Here is a 27,984-nt window from a genome sequence, read left to right on the forward strand (position 1 = left end):
AATCCATCTGGTTAGAGTTGAGCAGCAAAATGGGTATGATCACACTATTGGGGGTATTCTATAGGTCTCCAATACTGAGAGATAGAGGAGCAAATCTGCAGGGAAATCACAGAGATGTGCAAGAACTATAGAGTGGTGATACTGGGGGGCTTTAATTCCCCAAATATCAATTGGGATTAAAGGGAAAGGAGGGGGAAGAATTTCTCGATTTTGTTCAAGATAAACTCCTTGATCGGTATGTTCTTGGCCCAACTAGAAAGGAGTCATTGCTGGATCTGGTGCTGGGAAATGAGGTGGACCAAGTGTCTGTGGGGGAGCACTTGGGGAAGAGTGATCATCGTATCAAGTTTCGATTAGTCATGCAGAAAAGCATGGAACAACCGACAGCAGAATTTCGAAATTGGAAGAGGGCTAACTTCAAAGGGATGAGAGGGGATCTAGCCAGGGTAAAACGGAACCAATGTTTGACGGGAAAAACTGGAACGTAACAATGGGTTATCTTTAGGCAAGAGATGTTTCAGGTACAGGCTAGGTACATTCCAACAAGGGTGAAAGGTAGGGGGAACCAAAAACCGGGCTCCTTGGATGGCGAGGGAGATAGAGATTATTTTGAAACAAAAAAGGAGAGGGTGTATGATGTATGATGCATGTCAGGTGAATTCTTCAATTGAGATCCAGGCCAAATACAATAAGTTGAGAGGGGAGGTGAAGAGGAAAATAAGACTGGCAAAGAGAGAATATGAGAAGAGACTGGCAGTCAACATAAAAGGGAATTCAAAAATCATCTACCAGCACGTAAATAGTAAGCGGGTAGTAAGAGGTGGAATGGGGCTTATTAGGGGCAAAGAGGGTAATATAAGCTTAGAGGCACAGGGCAAGGCTTGTGTTTTGTATCGGAGTTTATTAAGGAAGAGGATGCTGACAAAATATCGGCAGAAGCAGAGAATGTAGAGGCATTGGATAGGGTAAAAATTGAGAGGGAGGAGGTACTGGAAAGGCTGGCTATGTTAAGGGTAGATAAGTCACCTGGTCCGGATGGTTTGTATCCCAGGGTGGTAAAGGAATTGGGGATGGAGATAGCGGAAGGGCTTCTCATAATCTTCCAATCTTCCCTGGGTACGGGGAGGTGCCAAGGATTGGAGAGTGGCAAATGTGACACCCTTACTCAAGAAAGGGTGTAAGGACATTCCGAGTAATTACAGTCCAGTCAGTTTAACATCAGTGGTGGATAAGGTTTTAGAAACAATAATCAGGGGGAAATCAACAGGCACTCGGAGAGGTTTGAGTTAATTAGGGAGAGTCAGCACAGATTTGTAAAAGGCAGATTGTGCTTGACTAATATAATTGAATTTTTTGATGAAGTAACAGAGAAGGTTGATGAAGAAAAAGCGGTGGATGTTGTTTCTGTGGATTTTATGAAAGTGTTTGATAAAGTACCACATAAAAGATTGGTTAACAAAATTGAGATGGAATAGGAGGGTCAGTGTCCAACTGGGTAAAAAAATTGGCTTAAAGACCGAAAGCAACAGGTCATAGCAAATGTTTGTTTTTCAGGCTGGAGAATGGTAGACAGTGGTGTTCCCTAAGGGTCAGTGCTGGGACCACTGTGTGAGGTGATGCATTTTGACAGAAGGGATAGGGAGAGGCAATATAGTCTTAATGGCACAGTTATAAAGAGTGTACAGGGGCAGAGGGACCTGGAGGTTCATGTGCATCGATCTTTGAAGGTGGCAGGACATATTGAGAGAGTGGTGAGTAAAGTTTAGGGGATCTTGGGCTTCATAAATAGAGGCGTTGAGTACAAAAGCAGGGAAGTTATGCTGAGCCTTTATAAAGCTCTGGTTAGGCCCCAACTAGAGTATTGTGTCCAGTTCTGGTCACCACACTTTAGGAAGGATGTGAGGGTCCTTGAGAGGGTGCAGAGGAGATTTACCATATTGGTTCCAGGGACGGGGGATTTTAGTTACAAGGTTAGGTTGGAGAACCTGGGGTTGTTCTTGGAGCGATCGAAGGGGGGAGTGGAACAGAGTGGATTGCTCTCCAGAGAGCTGGCAAGGACGCGATGGGCCGAACAGCCACAATCCGTGCCCTAATAACTCTATGGTCCTATTAACTGCACTCAATAGACCCGATACCCACACAGCCCATTACCTGTACTCGAGCCCGGATCACATCCATGGGGTTAGTCAGGGTCGAGGACGTAGCAGCTGCGAGAGGGCCAGCCACAGCCTGGACCAATAGGTGGGGCCAGACGCTCGGAGTGACGTAGGACAGCTGCTCTGTAGACACAAGCGACAAAAATACACGGTTCATCAGCATCTGAGATTCATCGCACTAATGAAAATCCAGTAAATTCTCCAAAAGAATGGGAATAGGTACCACAAAAATAATAAAAGGACACAACTAAAGGCGCTACATCTGAATGCACGGAGCATTCAAAACAAAACAGATGAACTGAGAGTGCAAATAGAAATAAATAAGGACGATCGGATAGCCATCGTCTATCATAGATTGGGACCTGAATATCGAAGGGTATATGGCATTTAGGAAGGACAGGGAGCAAAGAAAAGGTGGAGGGGTAGCTCTGTTAATTAATGATGGTATTAGCACAATAGAGAGGGATGACCCAAGTTCAGGAAACCAGGATGTAGAAACAGTTTGGGTAGAGATGAGAAATCATACAGGCAAGAAGTCGCTTGTGGGAGCGGTGTACAGGCTACCGAACATTAACCGCACTGTGGGACAGGGTATAAAGGTAGAAATAATGGCAGCTTGTCACAAAGGTACAGTGATAATTAAGGGGGATTTTAACCTACATATAGACTGGAAAAATCAGATGTTCAGAGGTAGCCTAGATGAGGAGTACATAGATTGCTTTCGGGATAATTTCTTGGAACAATACGTTCTGGAGCCAACCAGAGAACAGGCTATACTAGACCTGGTATTGTGCAATGAGATAGGATTAATTAATGACCTCATAGTTGAGGCACCCCTAGGTAGCAGCGATCATAATATGATTGCATTTTACATTCAGTTTGAGGGAGAGAAGAGTGGTTCCAAGACCAGGATTTTAAACTTAAATAATGGCAATTATGAGGGCATGAAAGCAGAGCGAGCTAAAGTTCAGGTTAAAAATTTGGTTAAGGGATAGGTCATTAGAGATGCAGTGGCAGACATTTAAGGGGATAGTACAGAACACACAGAATAGATACATTTCACCAAGAAAGAAAAATTCCAAGGGTGGGACCCGTCATTTGTGGTTAACTAAAACAGTTAAAGATAGCATCAAATTAAAAGAAAGAGTCTATAATTGCACAATGGGAGGCAGGTCAGAAGATTAGACAGAATATAAAAAAACAGAAAAGAATGACTAAAAGATTGATAAGGATGGTAAAATTAGAGTACGAGAGAAGGCTAGCTAGAAATATAAAGACAGATAGTAAGAGTTTCTACAGATAGTTAAAAAAGAGTTAACAAATTGAGCGTTGGTCCGACAGAAAGTGAGACTGGGGTATTAATAATGGATAATAAGGAGATGGCAGATGAATTGAACAGATATTTTGCATCGATCTTCACTATTGAGGATACAAGTAACATCCCAGAATTAGCTGTAAGTCAGGAAATGGAAGGGAGGGAGGAACTCAAGAAAATTACAATCACCAGGGAAGTGGTACTGAACAAATTGTCAGAGCTGCGGGCTGACAAGTCCCCGGGTCTTGATGGACTTCCTCTAGGCTGTAAAAAGAAGTGGCTAGTGAGATAGTTGGTGCGTTAGTTTTAATTTTCCAAAATTCCCTCGATTTGGGGAAGGTTCCGCTAGATTGGAAAATAGCGAATGTAACTCCTTTATTCAAAAAGGGAGGGAGACAGAAAGCAGGAAACTACAGGCCAGTTAGCTTAACATCTGTCTTTGGGAAAATGTTAGAAGCTATTATTAAAGATGTTATAGGAGGGCATTTAGAAAAATTCAAGGTCATCAGGCAGAGTCAACATGGTTTTGTGACAAGGAAATCATGTTTAACCAATTTATTGGAGTTCTTTGAGGGAGTTGCATGTGCTGTGAATAAAGGGGAACCGGTGGATGTACTGTACCTAGATTTCCAGAAGGCATTTGATAAGATGCCACATGAAAGGTTATTGTGGAAAATAAAAGCTCATGGTGTAGGTGGTAACATATTGGCATGGGGAGAAGATTGGCTAGCTAACAGGAAACAGAGAGGAAGGCATAAATGAGTCATTTTCTGGTTGGCAAGATATAACGAGTGGTGTGCCACAGGGATCTGTGCTGGGGCCTCAACTTTTTACAATTTATATAAATGACTTAGATGAAGGGACCGAAGGTACGGTTGCTAAATTTGCTAATGACAGAAAGAGAGGTAGGAAAGTAACTTGTGAAGAAGACATAAGGAGGTTACAAAGGGATACAGATAGGTTAAGTAAGTGGGCAAAGATCTGACAAATGGAGCATAATGTGGGAAAGAGGGAAATTGTCCACTTTGGAAGGAGAATGAAAAAGAAGCATATTATCTAAATGGTGAGAGATTGCAGAGCTCTGAGTTGCAGAGGGATCTGGGTGTCCTAGTGCATGAATCGTATAAGGTTAGTATGCAGGTACAGCACGTAATTAGGAAAGCTAATAGAATGTTATCGTTTATCGCGAGGGGAATTGAATACAAAAGTAGGGAGGTTGTGCTTCAGTTATACAGGGTATTGATGAGACCACATCTGGAGTACTGTGGACAGTATTGGTCTCCTTATTTAAGGAAGGATGTAAATGCGTTGGAAGCAGTTCAGAGACGAATACCTGGAATGGGCGGGCTGTCTTTTGAGGAAAGGTTGTTCAGGCTAGGCTTGTATCCACTGGAATTTAGAAGAGGAAGAGGCAACTTGATTGAATCAAATAAGATCCTGAGGGGTCTTGACAGGGTGGATGTGGAAAGGATGTTTCCCCTTGTGGGAGAATCCAGAACGAGGGGTCACTGTTTATAAATAAGGGGTCACCCATTTAAGACAGAGATCAGGAGAAAAGTTTTCTCTGAGGGGGGTGAGTCTTTGGAATTCTCTTCCTCAAAAGGCAGTGGAAGAAGAGTCGATGAATATTTTTAAGGCAGAGGTGGACAGATTCTTGATAAGCAAGGGGGTGAAAGGTTATCGGGGGAAGGAAGAAATGTGGAGTAATCAGTTCAGCCACGAATTTATTGAATGGCGGAGCAGGCTGGAAGGGCCGAGTGGTCTGGCCTAATACTGCTCCGAATTCTTGTGTTCCTCTGCAGTACTGTACCCCAGTGTGAGACAGTTCCCCACCAGTACTGTACCCCAGTGTTATACACTGACAGACCTGTCCCCACCAGTACTGTACCCCAGTGTTATACACTGACAGACCTGTCCCCACCAGTACTGTACCCCAGTGTTATACAGTGACAGACCTGTCCCCACCAGTACTGTACCCCAGAGTTATACACTGACAGACCTGTCCCCACCAGTACTGTACCCCAGTGTTATACAGTGACAGACCTGTCCCCACCAGTACTGTACCCCAGCGTTATACACTGACAGACCTGTCCCCACCAGTACTGTACCCCAGTGTTATACAGTGACAGACCTGTCCCCACCAGTACTGTACCCCAGTGTTATACACTGACAGACCAGTCCCCACCAGTACTGTACCCCAGTGTTATACACTGACAGACCTGTCCCCCACCAGTACTGTACCCCAGTGTTATACACTGACAGACCTGTCCCCACCAGTACTGTACCCCAGTGTTATACACTGACAGACCTGTCCCCACCAGTACTGTACCCCAGTGTTATACAGTGACAGACCTGTCCCCACCAGTACTGTACCCCAGAGTTATACACTGACAGACCTGTCCCCACCAGTACTGTACCCCAGTGTTATACAGTGACAGACCTGTCCCCATCAGTACTGTACCCCAGTGTTACACAGTGACAGACCTGTCCCGATCAGTACTGTACCCCAGTGTTATACAGCGACAGACCTGTACCCACCAGTACTGTACCCCAGTGTTAGACACGGACAGACCTGTCCCCACCAGTACTGGACCCCAGTGTTACACAGTGACAGACCTGTACCCACCTGTACTGTACCCCAGTGTGATACAGTGACAGACCTGTCCCCACCAGTACTGTACCCCAGTGTTATACACTGACAGACCTGTCCCCAAGAGTACTGTACCCCAGTGTTATACAGTGACCGAACTGTCCCCACCAGTACTGCACCCCAGTGTTATACAGTGACAGACCTGTCCCCACCAGGACTGTACCCCAGTGTGAAACACTGAAAGACCCGTCCCTACAAGTACTGTACCACAGTGTTAGACAGTGACAGACCTGTCCCCACCAGTAATGTACCCCAGTGATATACAGCGACAGACCTGTCCCCACCAGTACTGTACCCCAGTGTTATGCAGTGACAGACCTGTGCATCCCAGTACTGTACCCCAGTGTTATACACAGACAGACCTGTCCCCACCATTACTGTACCCCAGTGTTCGACACAGCCAGACCCATCCCCAACAGTACTGTACCCCAGTGTTTCACAGTGACAGACCTGTCCCCACCAGTACTGTACCCCAGTGTTATACAGTGACAGACCCGTCCCCACCAGTACTGTACCCCAGTGTTTTCCAGTGACAGACCTGTCCCCACCAGTACTGTACCCCAGTGTTAAACACTGACAGACCCGTCCCCACCAGTACTGTACCCCAGTGTGAGACACAGAGAGACCTGTCCCCACCAGTACTGTACCCCAGTGATAAACAGCGACAGAACTGTCCCCACCAGTATGGTACCCCAGTGTGAGACACAGAGAGACCCGTCCCCACCAGTACTGTACCCCAATGATATAGAGTGACAGACCTGTTCCCACCAGTACTGTACCCCAGTGTTATACAGTGACAGACCTGTCCCCACCAGTACTGTACCCCAGTGTTATACAGTGACAGACCTGTCCCCACCAGTACTGTACCCCAGTGTTATACAGTGACAGACCTGTCCCCACCAGTATTGTACCCCAGTGTTAGACACTGACAGACCTGTCCCCACCAGTACTGTACCCCAGTGTTATAAACAGCCAGACCCATCCCCACCAGTACTGTACCACAGTGTTTCACAGTGACAGACCTGTCCCCACCAGTACTGTACCCCAGTGTTATAAACAGCCAGACCCATCCCCACCAGTACTGTACCACAGTGTTTCACAGTGACAGACCTGTCCCCACCAGTACTGTACCCCAGTGTCATACAGTGACAGACCTGTCCCCGTCAGTACTGTACCCCAGTGTTAGACACTGACAGACCTGTCGCACCAGTACTGTACAGTGTTAAACACTGAAAGACCAGTCCCCACCAGCACTGTACCCCAGTGTGAGACACAGAGAGACCTGTCCCCACCAATACTGTACCCCAGTGTTATCCAGCGACAGACCTGTCCCCAAAAGGACTGTACCCCAGTGTTTTCAGTGACAGACCTGTCCCCACCAGTACTGTAGCCCAGTCCTATTCAGCGTCAGACCTGTCCCCACCAGTACTGTACCCCAGTGTTAAACAGTGACAGACCTGTCCCCATTAGTGCTGTACCCCAGTGTTGTACATGACACAACTAACCCCACCAGTACTGAACCCCAGTGTTTTCAGTGACAGACCTGTCCCCACCAGTACTGTAGCCCAGTCTTATTCAGCGACAGACCTGTCCCCACCAGTACTATACCCCAGTGTTTTACAGTGACAGACCTGTCCCGACCAGTACTGCACACCAGTGTTATACACTGACAGACCTGTCCCCACCAGAACTGTACCCAGTGTTATACAGTGACAGACCCGTCCCCACCAGTACTGTACCCCAGTGTGAGAGATAGAGAGACCTGTCCCCACCAGTACTGTACCCCAGTGATATACAGCGACAGAACTGTCCCCACCAGTACGGTACCACAGTGTTATACAGTGACAGACCTGCGCCTACCAGTAATGTACGCCAGTGTGATACACAGACAGACCCATCCCCACCAGTACTGTACCCCAGTGTTATACAGTGACAGACCCATCCCCACCAGTACTGTACCACAGTGTTTCACAGTGACAGACCTGTCCCCACCAGTACTGTACCCCAGTGTTATACAGTGACAGACCCGTCCCCACCAGTACTGTACCCCAGTGTTATACAGTGACAGATCCGTCCCCACCAGTACTGTACACCAGTGTGAGACAGAGACAGACCTGTCCCCACCAGCACTGCACCCCAGTGTTAGACAGACAGACCTGTCCCCAATATTGTACCCCAGTATTATACACTGAAAGACCTGTCCCCACCAGTACTGTACCCCAGTGTGAGACACAGACAGAGCTTTCCCCACCAGCACTATACCCCAATGATATGCAGCGACAGACCCGTCCCCACCAGTACTGTACCCCAGTGTTATACAGTGACAGATCCGTCCCCACCAGTACTGTACACCAGTGTGAGACAGAGACAGACCTGTCCCCACCAGCACTGTCCACCAGTGTTAGACTCAGACCGACCTGTCCCCAATATTGTACCCCAGTATTATATACTGAAAGACCCATCCCCACCAGTACTGTACCCCAGTGTTATACAATGACAGACCCATCCCCACCAGTACTGTACCACAGTGTTTCACAGTGACAGACCTGTCCCCACCAGTACTGTACCCCAGTGTTATACAGTGACAGACCCGTCCCCACCAGTACTGTACCCCAGTGTTATACAGTGACAGATCCGTCCCCACCAGTACTGTACCCCAGTGTTATACAGTGACAGACCTGTCCCTAACAGTACTGTACCCCAGTGTTATACAGTGACAGACCTGTGCCCAATATTGTACCCCAGTATTATACACTGAAAGACCTGTCCCCACCAGTACTGTACCACAGTGTTATGCAGTGACAGACCTGTCCCCACCAGTAATGTACCCCAGTGATATACAGCGACAGACCTGTCCCCACCAGTCCTGTACCCCAGTGTTATACACAGACAGACCTGTCTCCACCATTACTGTACCCCAGTGTTCAACACAGCCAGACCCATCCACATCAGTACTGTACCACAGTGTTATACAGTGACAGACCTGTTCCCACCAGGACTGTACCCCAGTGTTATACACTGACAGACCTGTCCCCACCAGTACTGTACCCCAATGATATAGAGTGACAGACCAGTCCACACCAGTATTGTCCCCCAGTGTGATACACTGACAGACCTGTCCCCACCGGTACTGTACCCCAGTGCGAGACACAGACAGAGCTGTCCTCACCAGTAATGTACCCCAGTGATATACAGTGACAGACCTGTCCCCACCAGTACTGTACCACAGTGTTATACAGTGTCAGACCTGTCCCCATCAGTACTGCACCCCAGTGTTATACAGCGACAGACCTGTCCCCACCAGTAATGTACCCCAGTGTGATACAGAGACAGACCTGTCCACACCAGTACTGTACCCCAGTGTTATACACTGAAAGACCTGTCCCCACCAGTACTGTACCCCAGTGTTATACAGTGACCGACCTGTCCCCACCAGTACTGTACCCCAGTGTGAGACACAGAGAGACCTGTCCCCACCAGTACTGTAGCCCAGTGATATACAGCGACAGACCTGTCCCCTCCAGTACTGTACCACAGTGTTTCACAGTGACAGACCTGTCCCCACCAGTACTGTACCCCAGTGTTATAAACAGCCAGACCCATCCCCACCAGTACAGTACCACAGTGTTTCACAGTGACAGACCTGTCCCCACCAGTACCGTACCCCAGTGTCATACAGTGACAGACCTGTCCCCGTCAGTACTGTACCCCAGTGTTAGACACTGAAAGACCCGTCCCCACCAGCACTGTACCCCAGTGTGAGACACAGACAGACCTGTCCCCACCAATACTGTACCCCAGTGTTATCCAGCGACAGACCTGTCCCCAAAAGGACTGTACCCCAGTGTTTTCAGTGACAGACCTGTCCCCACCAGTACTGTAGCCCAGTCTTATTCAGCGTCAGACCTGTCCCCACCAGTACTGTACCCCAGTGTTAAACAGTGACAGACCTGTCCCCATTAGTGCTGTACCCCAGTGTTAGACACAGACAGACCTGTCCCCACCAGTACTGTACCCCAGTGTTTTCAGTGACAGACCTGTCCCCACCAGTACTGTAGCCCAGTTTTATTCAGCGACAGACCTGTCCCCACCAGTACTATACCCCAGTGTTATACACTGACAGACCTGTCCCCACCAGAACTGTACCCAGTGTTCTTCAGTGACAGACCCGTCCCCACCAGTACTGTACCCCAGTGTGAGAGATAGAGAGACCTGTCCCCACCAGTACTGTACCACAGTGTTATACAGTGACAGACCTGCGCATACAAGTAATGTACGCCAGTGTGATACACAGACAGACCCATCCCCACCAGTACTGTACCCCAGTGTTATACAGTGACAGACCCATCCCCACCAGTACTGTACCACAGTGTTTCACAGTGACAGACCTGTCCTCACCAGTACTGTACCCCAGTGTTATACAGTGACAGACCCGTCCCCACCAGTACTGTACCCCAGTGTTATACAGTGACAGATCCGTCCCCACCAGTACTGTACACCAGTGTGAGACAGAGACAGACCTGTCCCCACCAGCACTGTACCCCAGTGTTAGACACAGACAGACCTGTCCCCAATATTGTACCCCAGTATTATACACTGAAAGACCTGTCCCCACCAGTACTGTACCCCAGTGTTATACAGTGACAGACCTGTCCCTAACAGTACTGTACCCCAGTGTTATACAGTGACAGACCTGTCCCCAATATTGTACCCCAGTATTATACACTGAAAGACCTGTCCCCACCAGTAATGTACCACAGTGTTATGCAGTGACAGACCTGTCCCCACCAGTAATGTACCCCAGTGATATACAGCGACAGACCTGTCCCCACCAGTCCTGTACCCCAGTGTTATACACAGACAGACCTGTCTCCACCATTACTGTACCCCAGTGTTCAACACAGCCAGACCCATCCACATCAGTACTGCACCACAGTGTTATACAGTGACAGACCTGTTCCCACCAGGACTGTACCCCAGTGTTATACACTGACAGACCAGTCCACACCAGTATTGTCCCCCAGTGTTATACACTGACAGACCTGTCCCCACCGGTACTGTACCCCAGTGCGAGACACAGACAGAGCTGTCCCCACCAGTACTGTACCCCAATGATATTGAGCGACAGACCTGTCCCCACCAGTAATGTACCCCAGTGTTATACAGTGTCAGACCTGTCCCCATCAGTACTGCACCCCAGTGTTCTAGACTGACAGACCTGTCCCCATTAGTGCTGTACCCCAGTGTTGTACATGACACAACTGACCCCACCAGTACTGTACCCCAGTGTTTTCAGTGACAGACCTGTCCCCACCAGTACTGTAGCCCAGTCTTATTCAGCGACAGACCTGTCCCCACCAGTACTATACCCCAGTGTTTTACAGTGACAGACCTGTCCCGACCAGTACTGCACACCAGTGTTATACACTGACAGACCTGTCCCCACCAGAACTGTACCCAGTGTTATACAGTGACAGACCCGTCCCCACCAATACTGTACCCCAGTGTGAGAGATAGAGAGACCTGTCCCCACCAGTACTGTACCACAGTGTTTCACAGTGACAGACCTGTCCCCACCAGTACTGTACCCCAGTGTTATACAGTGACAGACCCGTCCCCACCAGTACAGTACCCCAGTGTTATACAGTGACAGACCCGTCCCCACCAATACTGTACCCCAGTGTGAGAGATAGAGAGACCTGTCCCCACCAGTACTGTACCACAGTGTTATACAGTGACAGACCTGTCCCCACCAGTACTGTACCCCAGTGTTATACAGTGACAGACCCGTCCCCACCAGTACTGTACCCCAGTGTTATACAGTGACAGATTCGTCCCCACCAGTACTGTACACCAGTGTGAGACAGAGACAGACCTGTCCCCACCAGCACTGCACCCCAGTGTTAGACAGACAGACCTGTCCCCAATATTGTACCCCAGTATTATACACTGAAAGACCTGTCCCCACCAGTACTGTACCCCAGTGTGAGACACAGACAGAGCTGTCCCCACCAGTACTGTACCCCAATGATATTGAGCGACAGACCTGTCCCCACCAGTACTGTACCACAGTGTTATACAGTGTCAGACCTGTCCCCATCAGTACTGCACCCCAGTGTTATAGACTGACAGACCTGTCCTCACCAGTAATGTACCCCAGTGTTATACAGTGTCAGACCTGTCCCCATCAGTACTGCACCCCAGTGTTATACAGCGACAGACCTGTCCCCACCAGTAATGTACCCCAGTGTGATACAGAGACAGACCTGTCCACACCAGTACTGTACCCCAGTGTTATACACTGACAGACCTGTCCCCACCAGTACTGTACCCTAGTGTTATACAGTGACCGACCTGTCCCCACCAGTACTGTACCCCAGTGTGAGACGCAGAGAGACCTGTCCCCACCAGTACTGTAGCCCAGTGATATACAGCGACAGACCTGTCCCCTCCAGTACTGTACCACAGTGTTTCACAGTGACAGACCTGTCCCCACCAGTACTGTACCCCAGTGTTATAAACAGCCAGACCCATCCCCACCAGTACAGTACCACAGTGTTTCACAGTGACAGACCTGTCCCCACCAGTACCGTACCCCAGTGTCATACAGTGACAGACCTGTCCCCGTCAGTACTGTACCCCAGTGTTAGACACTGACAGACCTGTCGCACCAGTACTGTACCCAGTGTTAAACACTGAAAGACCCGTCCCCACCAGCACTGTACCCCAGTGTGAGACACAGACAGACCTGTCCCCACCAATACTGTACCCCAGTGTTATCCAGCGACAGACCTGTCCCCAAAAGGACTGTACCCCAGTGTTTTCAGTGACAGACCTGTCCCCACCAGTACTGTAGCCCAGTCTTATTCAGCGTCAGACCTGTCCCCACCAGTACTGTACCCCAGTGTTAAACAGTGACAGACCTGTCCCCATTAGTGCTGTACCCGAGTGTTGTACATGACACAACTGTCCCCACCAGTACTGTACCCCAGTGTTAGACACAGACAGACCTGTCCCCACCAGTACTGTACCCCAGTGTTTTCAGTGACAGACCTGTCCCCACCAGTACTGTAGCCCAGTCTTATTCAGCGACAGACCTGTCCCCACCAGTACTATACCCCAGTGTTTTACAGTGACAGACCTGTCCCGACCAGTACTGCACACCAGTGTTATACACTGACAGACCTGTCCCCACCAGAACTGTACCCAGTGTTCTTCAGTGACAGACCCGTCCCCACCAGTACTGTACCCCAGTGTGAGAGATAGAGAGACCTGTCCCCACCAGTACTGTACCCCAGTGATATACAGCGACAGAACTGTCCCCACCAGTACGGTACCACAGTGTTATACAGTGACAGACTTGCGCCTACCAGTAATGTACGCCAGTGTGATACACAGACAGACCCATCCCCACCAGTACTGTACCCCAGTGTTATACAGTGACAGACCCATCCCCACCAGTACTGTACCACAGTGTTTCACAGTGACAGACCTGTCCTCACCAGTACTGTACCCCAGTGTTATACAGTGACAGACCCGTCCCCACCAGTAATGTACCCCTGTGATATACAGTGACAGACCCATCCCCACCAGTACTGTACCACAGTGTTTCACAGTGACAGACCTGTCCTCACCAGTACTGTACCCCAGTGTTATACAGTGACAGACCCGTCCCCACCAGTACTGTACCCCAGTGTTATACAGTGACAGATCCGTCCCCACCAGTACTGTACACCAGTGTGAGACAAAGACAGACCTGTCCCCACCAGCACTGTACCCCAGTGTTAGACACAGACAGACCTGTCCCCAATATTGTACCCCAGTATTATACACTGAAAGACCTGTCCCCACCAGTACTGTACCCCAGTGTTATACAGTGACAGACCTGTCCCTAACAGTACTGTACCCCAGTGTTATACAGTGACAGACCTATCCCCAATATTGTACCCCAGTATTATACACTGAAAGACCTGTCCCCACCAGTAATGTACCACAGTGTTATGCAGTGACAGACCTGTCCCCACCAGTAATGTACCCCTGTGATATACAGCGACAGACCTGTCCCCACCAGTCCTGTAGCCCAGTGTTATACACAGACAGACCTGTCTCCACCATTACTGTACCCCAGTGTTCAACACAGCCAGACCCATCCACATCAGTACTGCACCACAGTGTTATACAGTGACAGACCTGTTCCCACCAGGACTGTACCCCAGTGTTATACACTGACAGACCAGTCCACACCAGTGTTGTCCCCCAGTGTTATACAGTGACAGACCTGTCCCCACCGGTACTGTACCCCAGTGCGAGACACAGACAGAGCTGTCCCCACCAGTACTGTACCCCAATGATATTGAGCGACAGACCTGTCCCCACCAGTAATGTACCCCAGTGTTATACAGTGTCAGACCTGTCCCCATCAGTACTGCACCCCAGTGTTCTAGACTGACAGACCTGTCCCCATTAGTGCTGTACCCCAGTGTTGTACATGACACAACTGACCCCACCAGTACTGTACCCCAGTGTTTTCAGTGACAGACCTGTCCCCACCAGTACTGTAGCCCAGTCTTATACAGCGACAGACCTGTCCCCACCAGTACTATACCCCAGTGTTTTACAGTGACAGACCTGTCCCGACCAGTACTGCACACCAGTGTTATACACTGACAGACCTGTCCCCACCAGAACTGGACCCAGTGTTATACAGTGAAAGACCCGTCCCCACCAATACTGTACCCCAGTGTGAAAGATAGAGAGACCTGTCCCCACCAGTACTGTACCACAGTGTTTCACAGTGACAGACCTGTCCCCACCAGTACTGTACCCCAGTGTTATACAGTGACAGACCCGTCCCCACCAGTACAGTACCCCAGTGTTATACAGTGACAGACCCGTCCCCACCAATACTGTACCCCAGTGTGAGAGATAGAGAGACCTGTCCCCACCAGTACTGTACCACAGTGTTTCAAAGTGACAGACCTGTCCCCACCAGTACTGTACCCCAGTGTTATACAGTGACAGACCCGTCCCCACCAGTACTGTACCCCAGTGTTATACAGTGACAGATTCGTCCCCACCAGTACTGTACACCAGTGTGAGACAGAGACAGACCTGTCCCCACCAGCACTGCACCCCAGTGTTAGACAGACAGACCTGTCCCCAATATTGTACCCCAGTATTATACACTGAAAGACCTGTCCCCACCAGTACTGTACCCCAATGATATTGAGCGACAGACCTGTCCCCACCAGTACTGTACCACAGTGTTTTACAGTGTCAGACCTGTCCCCATCAGTACTGCACCCCAGTGTTATAGACTGACAGACCTGTCCTCACCAGTAATGTACCCCAGTGATATACAGTGACAGACCTGTCCCCACCAGTACTGTACCACAGTGTTATACAGTGTCAGACCTGTCCACACCAGTACTGTACCCCAGTGTTATACACTGAAAGACCTGTCCCCACCAGTACTGTACCCCAGTGTTATACAGTGACCGACCTGTCCCCACCAGTACTGTACCCCAGTGTGAGACGCAGAGAGACCTGTCCCCACCAGTACTGTAGCCCAGTGATATACAGCGACAGACCTGTCCCCTCCAGTACTGTACCACAGTGTTTCACAGTGACAGACCTGTCCCCACCAGTACTGTACCCCAGTGTTATAAACAGCCAGACCCATCCCCACCAGTACAGTACCACAGTGTTTCACAGTGACAGACCTGTCCCCACCAGTACCGTACCCCAGTGTCATACAGTGACAGACCTGTCCCCGTCAGTACTGTACCCCAGTGTTAGACACTGACAGACCTGTCGCACCAGTACTGTACCCAGTGTTAAATACTGAAAGACCCGTCCCCACCAGCACTGTACCCCAGTGTGAGACACAGACAGACCTGTCCCCACCAATACTGTACCCCAGTGTTATCCAGCGACAGACCTGTCCCCAAAAGGACTGTACCCCAGTGTTTTCAGTGACAGACCTGTCCCCACCAGTACTGTAGCCCAGTCTTATTCAGCGTCAGACCTGTCCCCACCAGTACTGTACCCCAGTGTTAAACAGTGACAGACCTGTCCCCATTAGTGCTGTACCCGAGTGTTGTACATGACACAACTGTCCCCACCAGTACTGTACCCCAGTGTTAGACACAGACAGACCTGTCCCCACCAGTACTGTACCCCAGTGTTTTCAGTGACAGACCTGTCCCCACCAGTACTGTAGCCCAGTCTTATTCAGCGACAGACCTGTCCCCACCAGTACTATACCCCAGTGTTTTACAGTGACAGACCTGTCCCGACCAGTACTGCACACCAGTGTTATACACTGACAGACCTGTCCCCACCAGAACTGTACCCAGTGTTCTTCAGTGACAGACCCGTCCCCACCAGTACTGTACCCCAGTGTGAGAGATAGAGAGACCTGTCCCCACCAGTACTGTACCCCAGTGATATACAGCGACAGAACTGTCCCCACCAGTACGGTACCACAGTGTTATACAGTGACAGACCTGCGCCTACCAGTAATGTACGCCAGTGTGATACACAGACAGACCCATCCCCACCAGTACTGTACCCCAGTGTTATACAGTGACAGACCCATCCCCACCAGTACTGTACCACAGTGTTTCACAGTGACAGACCTGTCCTCACCAGTACTGTACCCCAGTGTTATACAGTGACAGACCCGTCCCCACCAGTACTGTACCCCAGTGTTATACAGTGACAGATCCGTCCCCACCAGTACTGTACACCAGTGTGAGACAGAGACAGACCTGTCCCCACCAGCACTGTACCCCAGTGTTAGACACAGACAGACCTGTCCCCAATATTGTACCCCAGTATTATACACTGAAAGACCTGTCCCCACCAGTACTGTACCCCAGTGTTATACAGTGACAGACCTGTCCCTAACAGTACTGTACCCCAGTGTTATACAGTGACAGACCTATCCCCAATATTGTACCCCAGTATTATACACTGAAAGACCTGTCCCCACCAGTAATGTACCACAGTGTTATGCAGTGACAGACCTGTCCCCACCAGTAATGTACCCCAGTGATATACAGCGACAGACCTGTCCCCACCAGTAATGTACCCCAGTGTGATACAGAGACAGAACTGTCCACACCAGTACTGTACCCCAGTGTTATACAGTGACCGACCTGTCCCCACCAGTACTGTACCCCAGTGTGAGACACAGAGAGACCTGTCCCCACCAGTACTGTAGCCCAGTGATATACAGCGACAGACCAGTCCCCACCAGTACTGTACCCCAGTGTTGCACAGCGACAGAACTGTCCCCACCAGTACTGTACTCCAGTGATATACAGCGACAGGCCTGTCCCCACCAGTACTGTACCCCAGTGTTATACAGTGACAGACCTGTCCCCATCAGTACTGTACCCCAGTGTTTCACAGTAACAGACCTGTCCCCACCAGTACTGTACCCCAGTGTTATACAGTGACAGACCTGTCCCCATCAGTACTGTACCCCAGTGTTATACACTGACAGACCTGTCCCCACCAGTACTATACCCCAGTGTTGGACAGCGACAGACCTGTCCCCAGCAGTACTGTACCACAGTGTTATACACTGACAGACCTGTCCCCACTAGTACTGTACCCCAGTGTTATACACTGACAGACCTGTCCCCACCAGTACTGTACCCCAGTGTTATACACTGACAGACCTGTCCCCACCAGTACTGTACCCCAGTGTAATACACTGACAGACCTGTCCCCACCTGTACTGTAGCCCAATGTGAGACACAGAGAGACCTGTCCCCACCAGTACTGTACTCCAGTGATATACAGCGACAGACCTGTCCCCACCAGTACTGTACCCCAGTGTTCTACAGTGACAGACCTGTCCCCATCAGTACCGTACCCCAGTGTTATAAACAGACAGACCTGTCCCCACCAGTACTGTACCCCAGTGTTATACACTGACAGACCTGTCCCCAACAGTACTGTACGCCAGTGTTATACACTGACAGATTTGTCCCCACCATTACTGTACCCCAGTGTTAGACACAGCCAGACCCATCCCGACCAGTACTGTACCCCAGTGTTATACACTGACAGACCTGTCCCCAACAGTACTGTACGCCAGTGTTATACACTGACAGATTTGTCCCCACCATTACTGTACCCCAGTGTTAGACACAGCCAGACCCATCCCGACCAGTACTGTACCCCAGTGTCATACAGTGACAGACCTGTCCCCACCAATACTGTACCCCAGTGTTTTCAGTGACAGACCTGTCCCCACCAGTACTGTAGCCCAGTCTTATTCAGCGACAGACCTGTCCCCACCAGTACTGTACCCCAGTGTGAAACAGTGACAGACCTGTCCCCATTAGTGCTGTACCCCAGTGTTGTACATGACACAACTGACCCCACCAGTACTGTACCCCAGTGTTAGACACAGACAGACCTGTCCCCACCAGTACTGTACCCTAGTGTTTTCAGTGACAGACCTGTCCCCACCAGTACTGTAGCCCAGTCTTATTCAGCGACAGACCTGTCCCCACCAGTACTATACCCCAGTGTTGTACAGCGACAGACCTGTCCCCACCAGCACTGTACCCCAGTGTTATCCAGTGACAGCCCTGTCCCCACCAGAACTGTACCCCAGTGTTATACAGTGACAGACCTGTCCCCACCAGTAATGTACCCCAGTGTTATACACTGACAGACCTGTCCCCACCAGTACTGTACCACAGTGTTATACAGTGACAGACCTGTTCCCACCAGGACTGTACCCCAGTGTTATACACTGACAGACCAGTCCACACCAGTATTGTCCCCCAGTGTTATACACTGACAGACCTGTCCCCAGCGGTACTGTACCCCAGTGCGAGACACAGACAGAGCTGTCCCCACCAGTACTGTACCCCAATGATATTGAGCGACAGACCTGTCCCCACCAGTACTGTACCCCAGTGTTATACAGTGTCAGACCTGTCCCCATCAGTATTGCACCCCAGTGTTATACAGAGACAGACCTGTCCTCACCAGTACTGTACACCAGTATTATACACTGACAGACCTGTCCTCACCAGTAATGTACCCCAGTGTTATACACTGAAAGACCTGTCCCCACCAGTACTGTACCCCAGTGTTATACAGTGACCGACCTGTCCCCACCAGTAATGTACCCCAGTGTGATACAGAGACAGACCTGTCCACACCAGTACTGTACCCCAGTGTTATACACTGAAAGACCTGTCCCCACCAGTACTGTACCCCAGTGTTATACAGTGACCGACCTGTCCCCACCAGTACTGTACCCCAGTGTTATACAGTGACAGACCTGTCCCCATCAGTACTGTACCCCAGTGTTAGACACAGCCAGACCCATCCCCACCAGTACTGGACCAGTGTTTCACAGTGACAGACCTGTCCCCACCAGTACTGTACCCCAGTGTTATACACTGACAGGCCTGTCCCCACCAGTACTGTACCCCAGTGTCATACAGTGACAGACCTGTCCCCGTCAGTACTGTACCCCAGTGTTATACACTGACAGACCTGTCCCCACCAGTACTGTACCCCAGTGTCATACAGTGACAGTCCTGTCCCCACCAGTACTGTACCCCAGTGTTATACACTGACAGCCCTGTCCCCACCAGTACTGTACCCCAGTGTTATACAGTGACCGAACTGTCCCCACCAGTACTGTAGCCCAGTCTTATTCAGTGACAGACCTTTCCCCACCAGTACTGTACCCCAGTGTTACACATGACACAACTGACCCCACCAGTACTGTACCCCAGTGTTAAACGCTGAAAGACCGGTCCCCACCAGTCCTGTACCCCAGTGTTATACACTGACACACCTGTCCCCACCAGTACTGTACCCCAGTGTTATACAGTGACAGACCTGTCCCCACCAGTACTGTACCCCAGTGTTTTCAGTGACAGACCTGTCCCCACTAGTACTGTACCCCAGTGTTATACACTGACACACCTGTCCCCAGCAGTACTGTACCCCAGTGTTATACAGTGACAGACCTGTCCCCACCAGTACTGTACCCCAGTGTTTTCAGTGACAGACCTGTCCCCACCAGTACTATACCCCAGTGTTGTCCAGCGACAGACCTGTCCCCACCAGCACTGTACCCCAGTGTTCTACAGTGACAGACCTGTCCCCACCAGCACTGTACCCCAGTGTTATACAGTGACAGACCTGTTCCCACCAGTACTGTACCCCAGTGTTTTCAGTGACAGACCTGTCCCCACCAGTACGATACCCCAGTGTTATCCAGTGACAGACCTGTCCCCAGCAGTACTGTACCCCAGTGTTATGCAGTGACAGACCTGTCCCCACCAGTACTGTACCCCAGTGTTTTCAGTGACAGACCTGTCCCCACCAGTACTGTGCCCCAGTGTTATCCAGTGACAGACCTGTCCCCAGCAGTACTGTACCCCAGTGATATACAGCGACAGAACTGTCCCTACCAGTACTGTACGCCAGTGTTAGACACAGACAGACCTGTCCCCACCAGTACTGTACCCCAGTGTTATACAGTGACACACCTGTCCCACCAGTATTGTACCCCAGTGTTATACATTGACACACCTGTCCCACCAGTACTGTACCCCAGTGTTATACAGTGACACACCTGTCCCACCAGTATTGTACCCCAGTGTTATACATTGACACACCTGTCCCCACCAGTACTGTACCCCTGTTTTATACAGTGACAGACCTTTCCCCACCAGTACTGTACCCCAGTGATATACACTGACAGACCTGTCCCCACCAGTACTGTACCCCAGTGTTATACAATGACCGAACTGTCCCCACCAGTACTGTACCCCAGTGCTATACAGTGACAGACCTGTCCCCACCAGTCCTGTATCACAGTGTTATACAGTGACAGATCTGTCCCCACTAGTACTGTACCCCAGTGTTATACAGTGACAGACCCGTCCCCACCAGTACTGTACCCCAGTGTGAGACACAGAGAGACCTGTCCCCACCAGTACTGCACCCCAGTGATATACAGCGACAGACCTGTCCCCACCAGTACTGTACCCCAGAGTCATACAGTGACAGATCTGTCCCCATCAATACTGTACCCCAGTGTTGGACACTGACAGATCTGTCGCACCAGTACTGTACCCAGTGTTAAACGCTGAAAGACCGGTCCCCACCAGTCCTGTACCCCAGTGTTATACACTGACACACCTGTCCCCACCAGTACTGTACCCCAGTGTTATACAGTGACAGACCTGTCCCCACCAGTACTGTACCCCAGTGTTTTCAGTGACAGACCTGTCCCCACTAGTACTGTACCCCAGTGTTATACACTGACACACCTGTCCCCAGCAGTACTGTACCCCAGTGTTATACAGTGACAGACCTGTCCCCACCAGTACTGTACCCCAGTGTTTTCAGTGACAGACCTGTCCCCACCAGTACTATACCCCAGTGTTGTCCAGCGACAGACCTGTCCCCACCAGCACTGTACCCCAGTGTTCTACAGTGACAGACCTGTCCCCACCAGCACTGTACCCCAGTGTTATACAGTGACAGACCTGTTCCCACCAGTACTGTACCCCAGTGTTTTCAGTGACAGACCTGTCCCCACCAGTACGATACCCCAGTGTTATCCAGTGACAGACCTGTCCCCAGCAGTACTGTACCCCAGTGTTATGCAGTGACAGACCTGTCCCCACCAGTACTGTGCCCCAGTGTTATCCAGTGACAGACCTGTCCCCAGCAGTACTGTACCACAGTGATATACAGCGACAGAACTGTCCCTACCAGTACTGTACGCCAGTGTTATACACAGACAGACCCGTCCCCACCAGTACTGTACCCCAGTGTTATACAGTGACAGACCCATCTCCATCAGTACTGTACCACAGTGATTCACAGTGACAGACCTGTCCCCACCAGGACTGTACCCCAGTGTTATACAGTGACAGACCTGTCCCCACCAGTACTGTACCCCAGTGTTAAACAGTGACAGACCAGTTCCTACCAGTACTGTACCCCAGTGTTATACAGTGACAGACCTGTCCCCAATATTGTACCCCAGTATTATACACTGACAGACCTGTCCCCACCAGTACTGTACCCCAGTGTTATACAGTGACAGACCTGTCCCCACCAGTACTGTACCCCAGTGTTATACACTGACAGACCTGTCCCGACCAGTACTGTACCCCAGTGTTATACAGTGACAGACCTGTCCCCACCAGTACTGTACCCCAGTGTTAAACACTGACAGACCCATCCCCACCAGTACTGTACCCCAGTGTTATACATTGACAGACCCATCCCCACCAGTACTGTACCACAGTGTTTCACAGTGACAGACCTGTCCCCACCAGTACTGACCCCAGTGTTATACAGTGACAGACCCGTCCCCACCAGTACTGTCCCCCAGTGTTATACAGTGACAGACCTGTTCCCACCAGTACTGTACCCCAGTGTTATACAGTGACAGACCTGTTCACACCAGTACTGTACCCCAGTGTTATACACTGACAGACCTGTCCCCACCATTACTGTACCCCAGTGTCATACAGTGACAGACCTGTCCCCATCAGTACTGTAACCCAGTGTCAAACAGTGACAGACCTGTCCCCACCAGTACTGTACCCCAGTGTTAAACACTGAAAGACCCGTCCCCACCAGTACTGCACCCCAGTGTGAGACACACACAGACCTGACCCCATCAGTACTGTACCCCAGTGTTTTCAGTGACAGACCTGTCCCCAACAGTACTGTACCCCAGTGTTATACATGACACAACTGACCCCACCAGTACTGTACCCCAGTGTTAGACACAGACAGACCTGTCCCCACCAGTACTGTACCCCAGTGTTATACACTGACAGACCTGTCCCCACCAGTACTGTAGCCCAGTCTTATTCAGCGACAGACCTGTCCCCACCAGCACTGTACCCCAGTGTTATACATGACACAACTGACCCCACCAGTACTGTACCCCAGTGTTAGACACAGACAGACCTGTCCCCACCAGTACTGTACCCCAGTGTTTTACAGTGACACACCTGTCCCACCAGTATTGTGCCCCAGTTATACAGTGACACACCTGTCCCACCAGTACTGTACCCCAGTGTTAGACAGTGAGAGACCTGTCCCCACCAGTACTGTACCCCAGTGTTATACAGTGACCGAACTGTCCCCACCAGTACTGTACCCCAGTGTTATACAGTGACAGACCTGTCCCCACCAGTACTGTACCACAGTGTTTTCCAGTCACAGACCTGTCCCCACCAGTACTGTACCCCAGTATTATACACTGACAGACCTGTCCCCACCGGTACTGTACCCCAGTGCGAGACACAGACAGAGCTGTCCCCACCAGTACTGTACCCCAATGATATTGAGCGACAGACCTGTCCCCACCAGTACTTTACCCCAGTGTTATACAGTGTCAGACCTGTCCCCATCAGTACTGCACTCCAGTGTTATACACTGACAGACCTGTCCCCACCGGAACTGTACCCCAGTGCGAGACACAGACAGAGCTGTCCCCACCAGTACTGTACGCCAATGATATTGAGCGACAGACCTGTCCCCACCAGTACTGTACCCCAGTGTTATACAGCGACAGACCTGTCCCCACCAGTACTGTACTCCAGTGATATACAGCGACAGAACTGGCCCCACCAGTACGGTACCCCAGTGTTATACAGTGACAGGCCTGTCCCCACCAGTACTGCACCACAGTGTTTCACAGTGACAGGCCTGTCCCCACCAGTACTGTACCACAGTGTTTCACAGTGACAGACCTGTCCCCACCAGTACTGTACCACAGTGTTTCACAGTGACAGACCTGTCCCCACCAGTACTGTACCCCAGTGTTATACAGCGACAGACCTGTCCCCACCAGTACTGTACTCCAGTGATATACAGCGACAGAACTGGCCCCACCAGTACGGTACCCCAGTGTTATACAGTGACAGGCCTGTCCCCACCAGTACTGCACCACAGTGTTTCACAGTGACAGGCCTGTCCCCACCAGTACTGTACCACAGTGTTTCACAGTGACAGACCTGTCCCCACCAGTACTGTACCACAGTGTTTCACAGTGACAGACCTGTCCCCACCAGTCCTGTACCCCAGTGTTATACAGCGACAGACCTGTCCCCACCAGTACTGTACTCCAGTGATATACAGCGACAGAACTGGCCCCACCAGTACGGTACCCCAGTGTTATACAGTGACAGGCCTGTCCCCACCAGTACTGCACCACAGTGTTTCACAGTGACAGGCCTGTCCCCACCAGTACTGTACCACAGTGTTTCACAGTGACAGACCTGTCCCCACCAGTACTGTACCACAGTGTTTCACAGTGACAGACCTGTCCCCACCAGCACTGTACCCCAGTGTTCTACAGTGACAGACCTGTCCCCACCAGAACTGTACCCCAGTGTTATACAGTGACAGACCTGTTCCCACCAGTACGATACCCCAGTGTTATCCAGTGACAGACCTGTCCCCAGCAGTACTGTACCCCAGTGTTATGCAGTGACAGACCTGTCCCCACCAGTACTGTACCCCAGTGTTTTCAGTGACAGACCTGTCCCCACCAGTACTGTGCCCCAGTGTTATCCAGTGACAGACCTGTCCCCAGCAGTACTGTACCCCAGTGATATACAGCGACAGAACTGTCCCTACCAGTACTGTACGCCAGTGTTAGACACAGACAGACCTGTCCCCACCAGTACTGTACCCCAGTGTTATACAGTGACACACCTGTCCCACCAGTATTGTACCCCAGTGTTATACATTGACACACCTGTCCCACCAGTACTGTACCCCAGTGTTATCCAGTGACAGACCTGTCCCCAGCAGTACTGTACCCCAGTGTTATGCAGTGACAGACCTGTCCCCACCAGTACTGTACCCCAGTGTTTTCAGTGACAGACCTGTCCCCACCAGTACTGTGCCCCAGTGTTATCCAGTGACAGACCTGTCCCCAGCAGTACTGTACCCCAGTGATATACAGCGACAGAACTGTCCCTACCAGTACTGTACGCCAGTGTTAGACACAGACAGACCTGTCCCCACCAGTACTGTACCCCAGTGTTATACAGTGACACACCTGTCCCACCAGTATTGTACCCCAGTGTTATACATTGACACACCTGTCCCACCAGTACTGTACCCCAGTGTTATACAGTGACACACCTGTCCCACCAGTATTGTACCCCAGTGTTATACATTGACACACCTGTCCCCACCAGTACTGTACCCCTGTTTTATACAGTGACAGACCTTTCCCCACCAGTACTGTACCCCAGTGATATACACTGACAGACCTGTCCCCACCAGTACTGTACCCCAGTGTTATACAATGACCGAACTGTCCCCACCAGTACTGTACCCCAGTGCTATACAGTGACAGACCTGTCCCCACCAGTCCTGTATCACAGTGCTATACAATGACACATCTGTCCCCACTAGTACTGTACCCCAGTGTTATACAGTGACAGACCCGTCCCCACCAGTACTGTACCCCAGTGTGAGACACAGAGAGACCTGTCCCCACCAGTACTGCACCCCAGTGATATACAGCGACAGACCTGTCCCCACCAGTACGGCACCCCACTGTTGCACAGCGACAGAACTGTCCCCACCAGTACTGTACCCCAGTGTTATACAGTGACAGAACTGTCCCCAGCAGTACTGTACCCCAGTGTTATACAGTGACAGACCTGTCCCGACCAGTACTGCACACCAGTGTTATACACTGACAGACCTGTCCCCACCAGAACTGTACCCCAGTGTTATACAGTGACAGACCTGTCCCCACCAGTACTGTACCCCAGTGTTTTCAGTGACAGACCTGTCCCCACCAGTACTATACCCCAGTGTTGTCCAGCGACAGACCTGTCCCCACCAGCACTGTACCCCAGTGTTCTACAGTGACAGACCTGTCCCCACCAGCACTGTACCCCAGTGTTATACAGTGACAGACCTGTTCCCACCAGTACTGTACCCCAGTGTTTTCAGTGACAGACCTGTCCCCACCAGTACGATACCCCAGTGTTATCCAGTGACAGACCTGTCCCCAGCAGTACTGTACCCCAGTGTTATGCAGTGACAGACCTGTCCCCACCAGTACTGTGCCCCAGTGTTATCCAGTGACAGACCTGTCCCCAGCAGTACTGTACCACAGTGATATACAGCGACAGAACTGTCCCTACCAGTACTGTACGCCAGTGTTATACACAGACAGACCCGTCCCCACCAGTACTGTACCCCAGTGTTATACAGAGACAGACCCATCTCCATCAGTACTGTACCACAGTGATTCACAGTGACAGACCTGTCCCCACCAGGACTGTACCCCAGTGTTATACAGTGACAGACCTGTCCCCACCAGTACTGTACCCCAGTGTTAAACAGTGACAGACCAGTTCCTACCAGGACTGTACCCCAGTGTTATACAGTGACAGACCTGTCCCCACCAGTACTGTACCCCAGTGTTATACACTGACAGACCAGTTCCTACCAGTACTGTACCCCAATGATATGCAGCGACAGACCTGTCCCCACCAGTACTGTACCCCAATGTTATACACTGACAGACCTGTCGCGACCAGTACTGTACCCCAGTGTTCTACAGTGACAGACCTGTCCCCACCAGTACTGTACCCCAGTGTTAAACACTGACAGACCCATCCCCACCAGTACTGTACCCCAGTGTTATACAGTGACAGACCCATCCCCACCAGTACTGTACCACAGTGTTTCACAGTGACAGACCTGTCCCCACCAGTACTGTCCCCCAGTGTTATACAGTGACAGACCCGTCCCCACCAGTACTGTCCCCCAGTGTTATACAGTGACAGACCTGTTCCCACCAGTACTGTACCCCAGTGTTATACAGTGACAGACCTGTTCACACCAGTACTGTACCCCAGTGTTATACAGTGACAGACCTGTTCCCACCAGTACTGTACCCCAGTGTTATACAGTGACAGACCTGTCCCCACCATTACTGTACCCCAGTGTCATACAGTGACAGACCTGTCCCCATCAGTACTGTAACCCAGTGTCAAACAGTGACAGACCTGTCCCCACCAGTACTGTACCCCAGTGTCAAACACTGAAAGACCCGTCCCCACCAGTACTGTACCCCAGTGTGAGACACACACAGACCTGACCCCATCAGTACTGTACCCCAGTGTTTTCAGTGACAGACCTGTCCCCACCAGTACTGTACCCCAGTGTTATACATGACACAACTGACCCCACCAGTACTGTACCCCAGTGTTAGACACAGACAGACCTGTCCCCACCAGTACTGTACCCCAGTGTTATACAGTGACAGACCTGTCCCCCACCAGTACTGTACCCCAGTGTTATACACTGACAGACCTGTCCCCACCAGTACTGTAGCCCAGTCTTATTCAGCGACAGACCTGTCCCCACCAGCACTGTACCCCAGTGTTATACATGACACAACTGACCCCACCAGTACTGTACCCCAGTGTTAGACACAGACAGACCTGTCCCCACCAGTACTGTACCCCAGTGTTTTACAGTGACACACCTGTCCCACCAGTATTGTGCCCCAGTTATACAGTGACACACCTGTCCCACCAGTACTGTACCCCAGTGTTAGACAGTGAGAGACCTGTCCCCACCAGTACTGTACCCCAGTGTTATACAGTGACCGAACTGTCCCCACCAGTACTGTACCCCAGTGTTATACAGTGACAGACCTGTCCCCACCAGTACTGTACCACAGTGTTTTCCAGTGACAGACCTGTCCCCACCAGTACTGTACCCCAGTATTATACACTGACAGACCTGTCCCCACCGGTACTGTACCCCAGTGCGAGACACAGACAGAGCTGTCCCCA

The 27,984-nt window shown here is 50.8% G+C and overlaps 1 protein-coding gene across 1 annotated transcript in view; it reads right to left on the reverse strand.

Annotated features, from left to right (window-relative positions):
• Positions 1-27,984, reverse strand: part of LOC137359647 (solute carrier family 25 member 44-like) — a 142,067-nt gene that overhangs the window by 8,714 nt on the left and 105,369 nt on the right. Inside the window, exon 3 of the mRNA XM_068025453.1 lies at positions 2,152-2,279. Within this exon, the coding sequence (XP_067881554.1) occupies positions 2,152-2,279 (128 nt within the window). The remainder of the gene's footprint in view (positions 1-2,151; positions 2,280-27,984) is intronic.

Source organism: Heterodontus francisci, unplaced genomic scaffold, assembly GCF_036365525.1.
Source record: "Heterodontus francisci isolate sHetFra1 unplaced genomic scaffold, sHetFra1.hap1 HAP1_SCAFFOLD_791, whole genome shotgun sequence".
NCBI classification, from domain to species: domain Eukaryota; kingdom Metazoa; phylum Chordata; class Chondrichthyes; order Heterodontiformes; family Heterodontidae; genus Heterodontus; species Heterodontus francisci.